The sequence below is a fragment of the Xiphophorus hellerii genome, chromosome 13, assembly GCF_003331165.1.
Source record: "Xiphophorus hellerii strain 12219 chromosome 13, Xiphophorus_hellerii-4.1, whole genome shotgun sequence".
Lineage (NCBI taxonomy): Eukaryota > Metazoa > Chordata > Actinopteri > Cyprinodontiformes > Poeciliidae > Xiphophorus > Xiphophorus hellerii.
The window spans coordinates 781,764-794,534 of NC_045684.1; the positions used below are offsets into that span (position 1 = coordinate 781,764).

Here is a 12,771-nt window from a genome sequence, read left to right on the forward strand (position 1 = left end):
ATAACGTCGGGTTTCTGACGAGGAAAATTAATCATTTTAAACAAAGAATTAGATTAAAAAAACATGAAACCATTGCCCACATTTTATTTCTTTAGATTGGTTATTTTTCTTTCTGGTTACATGAACTGGTTCTGGTTCTGGTTCTGTAAAAGCTCCTGGATGTTTTTACTGAGAAGTTAAACTGAAAGCAAAAAACTTGAAGTTTTCATTTTAAGATGTGAATCATGTTTAAAAATTTCATCATAACTTTCAAACCAGCTGAACTGAAAGACCAGAACCAGGCCGTCCAAAGCCATCCTGAGGGCCGCCGGTGGCCCGCGGGCCGCACGTTGGACACCCTGGTTTAGAATAAAATGTAAAAATAAATTAAAAAATGTTTCATCATATTAACATCTGATAACAACAATCACTTATTACAATAATGTTTCTTTAATTTCAGACTTTTTCCTCAACATTTGGACTTTATTCTGAGATAAAACCGGAAAATCTGAACCAGAACCAGCCGGATGTTTTCTGGACCAGAACCGAACCCTTCCAGCTGGTCCTCGCTTTGCCGCCCAGAACGTCGCTCCTCCTGCGGCTGAAACTGCGCCAGAAATCCCCGAGCGACGGGACCGCGCCATTTACGGTCCTGGCTGACAACGTCACTTCCTGTCTGCCGGCCTGAAAGTTTCACTTTCTGTTCAGCCCGGAGGTTCAGAGTCCGCTGGTTCCGACCGACATTAGAGGACCCGGACCCCCAGCGGCGTGATGGCGTTCAGATACCCCGAAGCCCGGAGAGACCTGAACCAGGTGAGTCCGGCCTGCTGGGCTCGGCTCGGCTCGGCTCGGTTCGGTTCGGGTCTGCTGCTCAGGTGCGGAGCGGGACAGGTAGAGGCTGAGGGAGGCTCCGGGTCAGGTGGAGCTCAGGCAGAAACCAGCATCATTACTGATAATTAATTATCAATAATCAGTTTTGGAGCTGCAGGAAGAGGAGCTTCCGACCCGCTTTCACTTTCCCTTCCTGGTTCTGATCCGGACGGTTTGGGTCCAGGAGAGCCAGGCTCAGACCAGAGCAGAACCGGGCCAGAGCCGGATCCAGGCTCCTGGGGGCCCAGAGCCGGATCCAGGGTCCCGGGGGCCCAGGGTCGGATCCAGGGGCCCGGGGCCGGATCCTGAACCACCACAGTTTAAACCAGTTCATCCTCCCAAAGAACTGGTTCTCAATCCAGTTCAGTCAGTTAAAAAATGAATCTGTTCATGTTCATAGTTCAGTTGTATGACCTGAACTAACTAAATGGAGGTTCAGGCTCTTCTTGCTCTGATTTAATGACGTCAGATTGTTGCTCTCCTCCGCTGGTAAAACTTGGTGGAAGGTAGAACTTTTCCATCCTGCAGCCTGAACCTTTGACTCTGTGAGTCTCCCTGTGATCCGGTTTGGAGCCCCAAAGCTCCGGTGGTGCCGTTTCATTCTGGCGCCGTTTCGTTCAGCCTGCAGGTTCGGTGTGAAGCTGCTGCTGACAGAGCTTCTCAGTACCAACGAAACATCCGGAACCAGAAGATCCGGTTTCAGAGCCAGACTCTGATTGTTTGTTTGTGGAACAGGTGGATGATTACCACGGAACCAAGATCCCGGACCCGTACGCCTGGCTGGAGGACCCGGACAGCCCGGAAACCATGGTAACGCCCTCTTCCTGCAGAACCCCCCCGGCGGTTTCAGGTCTGATCCGATCTGTTGGCTGCGCAGGCGTTCGTGGAGGAGCAGAACCAGCTGACCATGCCGTACCTGGAGGGCTGCGCGGTTCGGGCCCGGTTCCAGCAGCGCCTCACCGAGCTCTACGACTACCCCAAGTTCAGCTGCCCCTACAAGCGGGGGTCCAGGTACACAGCAGCCGGGCCGACCCGGGTCTGGACCGGGTCCGAACCGGATCCCGTTCTCTTCCCACACAGAAAACTCTGGTTGAACTCGGAGTTCAGAACAAGTCCACATTCTTCTCCACCTAATTAAAAATGTTTTATTTTTATTTAGTTGATCATGAAAACATTTAAAAATGTGAAATAAATCTTTTCTAGATGTAACCTGAGTTTAACAGCAGAAAACTAATTCATATTATTTGGACCGAGCGGTTCAGGAAGCTTCTGTAATATTTATATTTTATGGACCATTTATAAGAACAATATTTATTTTAAAATAATTATTTTATATCAGAGTTTTTACAGCGTTATGCAGTAAAACACTGTAAAAAGTTTAGTTCTCTGGTTCAGATGATCCTGAAGGTTTTGACATAAAACAGAAATAATTTTAACAAAATGTTAAAATTATTGCAGCATTTTAAATGAAATGTAACAAAGTAACATTAATAAAAAATAAAAATACTACCATAAAGAAGTCATAGTATTAAGAGAATAAACTTTAGAAGAATAAAGTCAAAATAATGAGAATGAAGTTGTAATAATAATATTAGTCATAAAACTGCAACTTTATTCTTGTATATTTATTTATTAGTTTTATTGGTTTGTTAATAAAGTTATTTTATTTTGAAGCATTCCCATGCTAACAGGAGAAGCTAACTGGTCAAGTTGATCAGGTTTGGTGTCAGAAAACCTTAAAGTGTTTTAAACTTCAGTTTAAAGCAAAAAATAAGAATTTAATGAAATAAATTTAATAAAAATGTGATTTTAACTGAACCTGAACTGGTTTTCATCCAGTTCAGGAGCGACGGCGTTCTACACGAACTCTGGAGGTTTAGACATTTTATTCCAGATTATTCCAGATTATTCCAGATTCTCCCTGCAGGTATTTCTACTTCCACAACGCGGGCCTCCAGAACCAGGACGTTCTGTACGTCCAGGACTCGCTGGACGCGCCGGCCTCTGTGTTCTTTGACCCGAACTCGCTCTCTGAAGACGGAACCATGGCGCTGAAGAGTGAGTCCGGCTCAGAACCGCTCCAGAACCGCTCCAGAACCGCTCTAACCCTCTGTCTCCTCAGTGGGCCGGCTGTCTGAGGAGTGTGAGTACTTTGCGTACGGGCTGAGCAGTGCCGGGTCGGACTGGGTCACACTGCGCTTCCTGAACCCGGTCGATCTGGCGCCGCTGCCCGATGTTCTGGAGCGGGTCAAGTTCAGCTGCCTGGCCTGGACCCACGACGCCCGCGGCGTTTTCTACAACTGCTACCCGCCTCAGGACGGCAAGGCTGACGGTCAGAACCACGCACCGACCCGGTTCTGGTTCTGACAACAAACCAGAACCGCCCAGGTCTGGCTCCAGATCAGAACCGGACCAACAGAACCAGAGTAACCAGCTCCTGTCGTCCCTCAGGCACCGAGACCACGTCCAACATCAACCAGAAGCTCTTCTACCATCGGATCGGAACCGAGCAGTCCGACGACGTTCTGGTGGCCGAGTTCCCGGACCATCCCAAATGGCACAGCTCGGTTACGGTGAGTCCAACCAGAACCAGGTTCTGATCCAGAAACTAAAACCAAGTGCATTCACTCTGAGACGGGCTGGACCACCAGAACCAACAGAACCATCAGAACCCTGCAGAGTAATAACCGATTCTGGTTTTCATCCCACAACCACTAATTCTGGCCCAGAACTAATCCAGGTCCAATCAGAACCAACCTGATTCAGACATTTTCATAAAAATATTTACGGATCAGAACCGGTCCAAACTGGTTCATATCCGGTCGGAACCAGATCTAGTTCTGTTGTGTTTAATGACCTGGAGAAAAAACCCAGATTTCTGTGTCGACCCGGTTCTGGTTTGGTTCTGGTGCGTCAGTGGGTCCAAATATTTAAGTTGTTTTGTGTGAATTTCTGCAGATCTGAAACTTTCCAGGTTCGACTCGTTAGGAGAATCCGGTTCCAGGTTTTAGTTCTTCTGGGTTTCGGACCCGGCTGACGCTGCGTGTTCGGTTCTGCTGCAGGTCTCAGATGACGGCCGGTACGCGGTTCTGTCCATCACCGAGGGCTGCCGACCCGTCAACCGGCTCTGGTACTGCGACCTGCAGGCGCTTCCGGACGGGATCCAAGGTGGGTCAGGATCCCTGGAGACCGGACCGGACCGGGCTGACTGGACTGGACTGGATTGGACTGGACCGGACCGGGCTGACTGGACCGGACCGGACTGGACCGGGCTGACTGGACTGGACTGGACTGGATTGGACTGGACCGGACGGGGCTGACTGGACCGGACCGGACTGGACCGGGCTGACTGGACTGGACTGGATTGGACTGGACCGGACGGGGCTGACTGGACCGGACCGGACTGGACCGGGCTGACTGGACTGGATTGGACTGGACCGGACCGGGCTGACCGGACCGGACCGGACTGGACCGGGCCGACTGGACTGGACTGGACTGGATTGGACTGGACCGGACGGGGCTGACTGGACCGGACCGGACTGGACCGGGCTGACTGGACTGGACTGGATTGGACTGGACCGGACGGGGCTGACTGGACCGGACCGGACTGGACCGGGCTGACTGGACTGGATTGGACTGGACCGGACCGGGCTGACCTGACCGGACCGGACCGGACCGCAGCAGCTGCTCTGCTTCGGTTCATGTTTAGTGAAGCTGCTGAGTTTCTGAGGAACAACAAGAATTTCAACAAGTGAAGAAACTTCAGGAAACTCTGAGAAAATGTGAACCTCAGTGAATGAGTGAATGAATGAATGAATGAATAAGTTAATGAATGAGTGAGTTAATGAATGAGTGAATGAATGAATGAGTTAATGAATGAGTGAATGAATGAGTTAATGAATGAATGAATGAATAAGTTAATGAATGAGTGAGTGAATGAATGAATGAGTGAATGAATGAGTTAATGAATTAATGAATGAATAAGTTAATGAATGAGTGAGTGAATGAATGAGTGAATGAATGAGTTAATGAATGAATGAGTTAATGAATGAGTGAGTGAATGAATGAGTGAATGAATGAGTTAATGAATGAATAAGTTAATGAATGAGTGAGTGAATGAATGAGTGAATGAATGAGTTAATGAATGAGTTAATGAATGAATGAATGAATGAATGAATAAGTTAATGAATGAGTTAATGAATGAATGAATGAGTGAATCTGTTATCTGCTGCGTCGGTGTGAAAATGAGTCGTTTCTGCAGGTGGATTCAATACGGAGGTAAAAATCCTCCCTTGTTTTTCCTCCAGAGTCGTTTCCACAGAAATCCGGAACCGGACCGGTTCTGTTGCGTTCTGCAACCACGACTCTGAGGTGGAACTTCGCTGCCGGCGACTTTAACTCATCCCAGTTATTTCTTCCTGAATAAACACGACGTTTCCTGGTTTCTGAAGCAGAATTTCCATTACGGTGGAACGATTAATCACGATTAATCGATTATTGAGATAATTAATTCATAGTTAACTGGAGCGAACCAACTGCTGGAACAACAATCAGTAGTGAAGCAACACTGTAAAAATATGAAGATTTAAGATTAAAAACTTCTTTGACTCTTCAAGGACTTTTTATGATCTAATTATGAATCAGTTGATGAAAACAATAATCAGCAGGTCGGTTCTGCTCGGTTCTGATCTTCAGTCCAAACCTGAACTTTTCACAGGTTGAAGTTAGAAGGATTTTTATCTGCAGATCAAACGGTCGCTATGGAAACGCTGCTGTTGACTTTTAGACATCTAATGTTGATTTTCTCATTTAAAGAAACAAAATTATTTCTTTATTTGGATCTTTTAACATTTTTCTAATATTGTATAAAACAGCAGTTGCCAAAGTGGCAATTTTTTGATCCAATCGATTAATCATTAAAATGATTGATTCTTAACATATGAAGATTGATGAAAATGTGAATTAATCCTGATAAAAATCTTTATGATGATGTTCAGCAGCAGTTGCTTCGCTGGCTGGGTTCTGCAGAGGTTCTGTTGGTTCTGTTGGGTTCTCTGTGTGCAGCTGATGAAACTCCAGTTCGGCTTCCTTGGGCCTGCGAACCTTGTTGTGTTGTGGGAAGTTTCGGCGCCGGCTGTGGCCACTTCCTGCTGTGTGGTTGTGAAAGTGTTCTGGTTCTGCAGGTCTGCTGCCGTGGGTCCGGCTGGTGGACGACTTCGAGGCGCAGTACTCCTACGTGACCAACGAGGGCAGCGTGTTCACGTTCCGCTCCAACCTGGACGCGCCGCGCTACCTCCTCATCAACATCGACATCCAGAACCCGGACCGGCAGAACTGGACCACGCTGATCCCGCAGCACGAGAAGGACGTCCTGGGTGAGCAGCCACCCGGCCCGGCCCGGCCCGGTCCGGTCCGGTTCAGCCTGGTCCCGCCCGGTCCCGCCCTTCGGCTGGTTCCGGTGCCGGGAATGAAGGGAAAAGTCCGCCAGCAGCAGACATACGCAGAGCTCTCGTCCTCAGAACCGCAGTCCGGAGCGTTGCGAAAGCCTTTCTGTGAATTCCTGGCCGGCGTTTCCATGACGACCGACCACAGAGACCAGGAAGTGGTGGCCGGCGGCCGCGCCGCCGTCAGAGGAAACTCTGCGGAAAAGTGAAACTGGTCTCAGACGCCAGCGGCTGCGTCACGCCGGTGGCGGGAATCAGACCAAACTGCAGAAGCTCTGAATTTATAACAGTTTCAGTTTCTTCCCCTCTGACCTCTGGATCCGACCTGACCTCTGCCCTCTGGCCTGCAGGCTTCGTCTCCTGTGTGAACCAGCGCCACCTGCTGGTGAACTACGTCCACGACGTGAAGGACGTGCTGCAGCTGTTCGAGCTGAGCAGCGGCCGCCTGCTGCAGGAGCTGCCGCTGGACGTGGGAACCGTCGCTGGGGTCAGCTGCAAGAAGAAACACTCAGAGTTCTTCTACAAGTTCACCTCCTTCACCACGCCGGGTAACCCTCCGCTGACCTATGACCTCTGACCCCCTGCCTCCAGCTGACCCTCTGCTCTCCATCAGGGATCATCTACCACTGCGACCTGAGCCAGCCCGACCCGGAGCCCCGGGTCTTCAGGGAGGTCGAGGTCAAAGGCATCAACCAGGAGGACTTCTTGACCAGCCAGGTGAGCTCCGCCCCCTTCTGAACACCTGGACCCGACCCGAAGGTTCGGCCAGAACCGGAACAGAAACACATTTTCTTGATCATTTGAACTTTTGGTCCATTTTTTCCACCAATCCAGTCCGTGGCTCAGAGTGATGTCAGGGCGGCCATCTTGTTTTTACAGCTTCTGTTTACTTAAGTTTGATCAACTCAACAACAAAGTCAAAATAATACGGAGATAAAGTCTTAAAGGGCCAGTACCAAAGGCCCTGAACGTTTCCTGCCCTGAAACTTTTATTTCAATTTTAGAAAAGAAATCGATATTTTTAAAAATTTAAATCACAAATCGGATCTGGTCAAAGAAAAATGAGATTTTATGTTTAAGCCTGAGGTTCTGCTGTTTGGACCTGCTGGTTCTGTCGGGTCTCAGAAACCCAGCAGGAGGTCCGATCCGACCCCTGAAGTTCTAACTGGGTTCTTCCTGGTTCTGCTGGCTTTGGGTCAGCTGGCTGATCAGAACAGATCCAGATGATTCCGGGTCCAAACAGAACCAGGCCAATCTGTGAGGAAACATCTCCACCTGCTGGTGAAAAGCAGCAACTGCAGCCAAACAGAAACTGGACCAGAACCAGCAGAACTCAGCCAGAACCAGCAGAAACTGGACCAGAACCAGAATCACTCAGTCACAACCAGCAGAAACTGGACCAGAACCAGCAGAACTATGCCAGAACCAGCAGAACTCAGCCAGAACCAGGAGAAACTGGACCAGAACCAGGAGAAACTGGAATCTTTGGAAAGTTCTGGTAGAAAATGGACTGGTTTCAGTGAAGTCAGTCCATCCTGAATGTTCTGGACGGTTCAGTCCGTTTATCTGGTTCTGATGGGTCAACACTGAGCCCAGATGACTCATTTCTGTAGAACCTGAAATTCTCCCCAGGTTCTGATGGATTCTGGAACTCACGGATCGGAGGTTCTCTTCGGTTCTGACCTGTCAGTCTCCTATAACCCACCAGAGCCGGGTCGGTTCCGACCCGTGCGTCTCCCTGAACTGACCCGGTTCTGGTGGGTGGTTCTGGTGACCAGAACCGGGTCGGTTCCGACCCGTGCGTCTCTCCCAGGTTTTCTACCCCAGTAAGGACGGAACCAGCGTTCCCATGTTCCTGGTCCACTCCCGGGACCTGAAGTGGGACGGAACCAACCCGGTCTTCCTGTACGGCTACGGCGGCTTCGAGAACTCCATCCAGCCGTACTACAAGTGAGCCACATCGGCCGGTTCCGAACGGGTTCTGGACCAGAACCGGGCCGCTTTGTGTTGCGACCCGGTTCTGGACCAGCGGCCGGTCCGGTTCGAATGTTTCTTTCTTCTCAGCGATTTGAACGTGTCGGTATCGGGATCCGGGTCTCAGTTGTGATTCTGGTTCTGACCCAGTGTGGCCTACCTGCTGTTCGTGAGACACCTGGGCGGAGTTCTGGCCGTGGCCAACATCCGGGGCGGCGGAGAGTACGGCCTCACCTGGCACAAAGGTACCGCCGGCTCTGGTTCTGGACCCGGCTCTGGTTCCGGTTCTGTTCTAAAGATGTTCTCCGTCTGCAGCCGGAACCTTGGAGCGGAAGCAGAACTGCTTCGACGACTTCCAGAGCGCGGCGGAGTTCCTGATCCGGGAGCGGTTCACCTCGGCCAGCCGGATCGCCATCAACGGAGCGTCCAACGGCGGCCTGCTGGTCGGTGAGTCCGGTTCTGGACCCGGTTCTGCAGAACCTTCAGCGGGGCGTTGCAGGGCTGCCGATAAATCGGTTTGAGCAATTCATGGAATATTTCCTTTTTCCCGCCGTGCTCTCCGGGTCAGCTGGGCGGCCATCTTGGTTCCCCAACATTTTACTGAAGCAGAAACATTTGAGTCAAAATAGTCAAAACCTTCCGGTTTGGTTTTCTTGCTGCCGCTGCTCCGTTCCGGACTCGGTGAAGTTCTGCCGGTTCTGTTGCAGCCGCCTGCATGATCCAGCGGCCGCAGCTGTTCGGATGCGTCGTCGCCGAGGTCGGAGTTCTGGACATGTTGAAGTTCCACAAGTTCACCATCGGACACGCCTGGACCACCGACTACGGCTGCGCAGACGACCCGGAGCAGTTCCAGTGGCTCATCAAGTAAGAACCAGAACAGAACCAGAACAGAGCAGAACCAGGAACAGGAACAGAACCAGAACAGAGCAGAACCAGAACAGAGCAGAACCAGGAACAGGAACAGAACCAGGAACATAACTAGAACCAGAACAGAACCAGAACAGAGCAGAACCAGGAACAGGAACAGAACCAGAACAGAGCAGAACCAGAACAGAACCAGAAGAGAACTAGAACCAGAACAGAACCAGAACAGAGCAGAACCAGAACAGAACCAGAAGAGAACTAGAACCAGAACAGAGCAGAACCAGAACAGAACCAGGAACAGGAACAGAACCAGGAACAGAACTAGAACCAGAACAGAACCAGAACAGAGCAGAACCAGGAACAGAACCAGGAACAGAACTAGAACCAGAACAGAACCAGAACAGAGCAGAACCAGAACAGAGCAGAACCAGAACAGAACCAGAACAGAACCAGGAACAGGAACAGAACCAGGAACAGAACTAGAACCAGAACAGAACCAGAACCTCTCTGTCCTCAGAAACATGAATATCCTAAAACTTCAAACGGCTGAAATATTTCTGAACTTTAATATAATATATATTAATATTGAAGTTTTTACTGACATTAAATGTTTAGATTTTTTGTTTTGCTTAAATGTTTTGGGTATTTAGAGTCAAATAAGCAATAATTAAAGAAATGCTGATGTTCATTTTTAAGTTTTAATATTTTCACCATTTTATTCCTTCATTTATGAAAGTCTCGTTAGGAAGTTAGTGAGGTTCCAACTAACCAGCTGATATCTGAGCTAATAATTTAGTTTGAGAAATAAATATTTCATTTAGTCTAAAATAATGGTTTTTATTTTGCTCACTAAATATTTACTTTCAAAATAAATATTTAATTCCAAACTAAATATCTATTTTTCAAACTGAATGTTTAGCTCAGATCTAAACATTTAGGTTCCAAACTAAATATTAAATTTAAAAGCTAAATATTTAGTTTGTGAATTAACCGATGGATTATGGCCGAGGAGTTCAGGTGAGAAACAGCGCCACCTGCAGGCCGAGTTCAGTTTGCAGTTACATCACTAAAACATTTAGAAATTAAAAACAAAAACCAAGATGGCAGAATGTATTAATTTTAGGATAAATACTGCAATATATTCACTAATTATATTATATTGTTTGCAGTTTACGAAAATATTTTTTTATCTATCCTTTATCATTTTGCATGAAATTCCAGACTTTTTGTAAATTAGTTCTAACTTTTATTAAAATGCGTCATTTGTCCAGAGTCTGCAGAGAAATTAAAAAGTGTATTTTGGCTGAACTGTAGTTATAAAATCTTTGTGTTTTAGTTTCATGGAAAACTCAAGCAGTGAGGAAAACTGTCAAAAACCAGCAAAAACTGTCAAAAACTGTCAAAAACCAGCAAAAACTGTCAAAAACCAGCAAAAACCAGCAAAAACTGTCAAAAACCAGCAAAAACTGTCAGGCAGGGAAACATGTTGATTTCTTTGTGAATTTTGGTGAAAACCTGAAGCGACAGATTGATGGAATTTGGCGTCTGAGGGCCACACAGAAAGTTACGGCGGGCCGTATTTGGCCCCCGGACCTTCAGGTGCTGTAGAACCTCCCAGCTGGTTTGAGCAGCCCAGTCTGCATCAGAACCAGCAGAACGGGTCTGGACCCTGTCCTGTCTGCAGGTACTCTCCCCTCCACAACCTGCCGGAGGCGCCGTACTCCGGCCCGCAGTACCCGGCCGTCCTGCTGCTGACGGCGGACCACGACGACCGCGTGGTTCCGCTGCACACGCTGAAGTTCTGCGCGGCGCTGCAGCGCGGCGTGGGCGGCAGCCCGCAGCAGCGCCGGCCGCTGATGCTGCGCGTCGACACCCGCAGCGGACACGGCGCCGGGAAGCCCACGGCCAAGGCCATCCTGGAGGACACGCACATCTTCGCCTTCATCGCCGAGACGCTGCAGCTCCACTGGAAGGACTGAAGCTCAGAGTCCAGATCCGGCTCTGAATGAAAGCTGTTGACCTTCAGTAAAACCTCCGCTGGTCCAGAGTCAGGAAGAGATCCAGAGATCCACTGAGGGATCTACGCTGAAAAAAGAAAAACATGATCCAACTGTAAAACATTTATTCAAATTAAGTTTGTCAGATTTACTTTATTTACATTTGTTTACCATGACACCTTAAGAAACTTGATATTTTTGGACAAACTAACAAATTAACTCAATTTAATTTGGATCTGTTGTTTTATTTTTTCAGTGTAGATTCAGGATCAGAACCGGAAGAAAAGTTTCAATCTTTGACTCACTATAATAAACTACAGTTTTAAATGTAAATTTAATAACTTGATTGTTTAAGCATTTTTTCCTGCAGTAAATTGATCTTCCAGGACAAAATTACATTAAAAAAAACTTGTGATATTTAGATCTATTTTTCATCCCACAGATGGAAACATCCATCTTTATTTTCTGCAAAAGTTTCACATTTTTCTTAATTTTAAAACCTAAAAACAAAAATAAAACTTGACTCTTTAAAAATAAGACATTTCAAAATATTCACTTCTTGCAGATTATTTCACTTCAGACATTTTCCCGTGAGAATTTAAATTATCTGCCAGTGGAATTAGTCATTTAATATCTCACTGAAACGTTACTGAGTTAGTTTGTCTTGTTTTATAGTTTTCTGAGACATTTGCACTAAATTACTTGGTATGACGTGTTTTTGCAGTGCAGCTGGTCTTGACGTTGATCCAGAAAACTTTTCTTTGAGTTCTGCTGAGATGAATCTGCAGCTGCTGGTTGCAGGAAACCTCTGAAGGATTTCAGTTGCCATGGCAACAGTCTGGAGCGGTTTCAGCTGGATTATTTTGTAATAAACTGCAGCAAGAATCTGAATCGCTCCATAAATCACATTTGGTGAGTCAAGTTCTGCTGCAGTGCCGTCAGCAGCCACTGGATGGCAGCGTGTCTCTGCGGAAGCAGCTCCAGCAGCGGCGGCGCTCAGGGGTCAGAGGTGAAGCGGTGAGCAGGGTCTCTGCGGTGCTGCTGGTTCTGGAGGTTCTGGCGGGTCGCTCAGTTCAATCTGATGTCATCCTGAAGCGTCTGGTGGAGGATTAGCAGGCAGAGCGCCGCCGGGCCGCAGGTTCTGAATCTGGTTCTGAATGAGGTTCTGAAGACAAAGGCGAGAATAATGAGGGGAACGGGCCGGGCCACAGCAGGATCCCTGAGGAACTCCAAGCCTTCATCTCCTTCATTCAGTTTCTCCTCCACGAAGCTCAGATTAGCTCCTAAAGCCGCTTTGGGCCGCCGAGCGGACCGGACCGGATCAGAACTTTAGAAGTTTCTCCTTCACAGCAGCTTAGCGATGGACCTGCGCTCCGTTAATCTGCTCTCCCTGGAGCCTGGCGGCTCCTCGCCGACCCGAACAGAACAGAGGAAAACCAGTTAAATCAGAACCAGAACCCAGAACCAGAACCAGGTTCTCCTTGGGCTGTGGGTTCTCTGGCTTCCTCCCTCAGTCCAAAGACATGCAATTAGTGTCTCTGAAACGATTAGTTGTGATTAATCAATTACTGAAATATTACTAATTTAGTAATCGATTATTCGTTAAACTCAAAACGATTTCCAGACAAAAACCAAGTCAGAGC

General features: G+C 48.0%; 1 protein-coding gene across 1 annotated transcript; it reads left to right on the top strand.

Moving 5' to 3' along the window:
• Nucleotides 1-633: 633 nt before the first annotated feature.
• On the top strand, nt 634-11,545 carry LOC116730619 (prolyl endopeptidase). The gene is made up of 15 exons (XM_032579963.1): nt 634-792; nt 1,585-1,659; nt 1,727-1,860; nt 2,777-2,907; nt 2,972-3,181; nt 3,301-3,422; nt 3,912-4,017; nt 6,033-6,224; nt 6,644-6,841; nt 6,907-7,010; nt 8,107-8,243; nt 8,418-8,512; nt 8,583-8,714; nt 8,975-9,131; nt 10,816-11,545. The coding sequence occupies exons 1-15, from the start codon at nt 751-753 to the stop codon at nt 11,108-11,110; spliced, it is 2,130 nt and encodes a 709-aa protein (XP_032435854.1). The 5' UTR covers nt 634-750; the 3' UTR covers nt 11,111-11,545.
• Nucleotides 11,546-12,771: the final 1,226 nt, after the last annotated feature.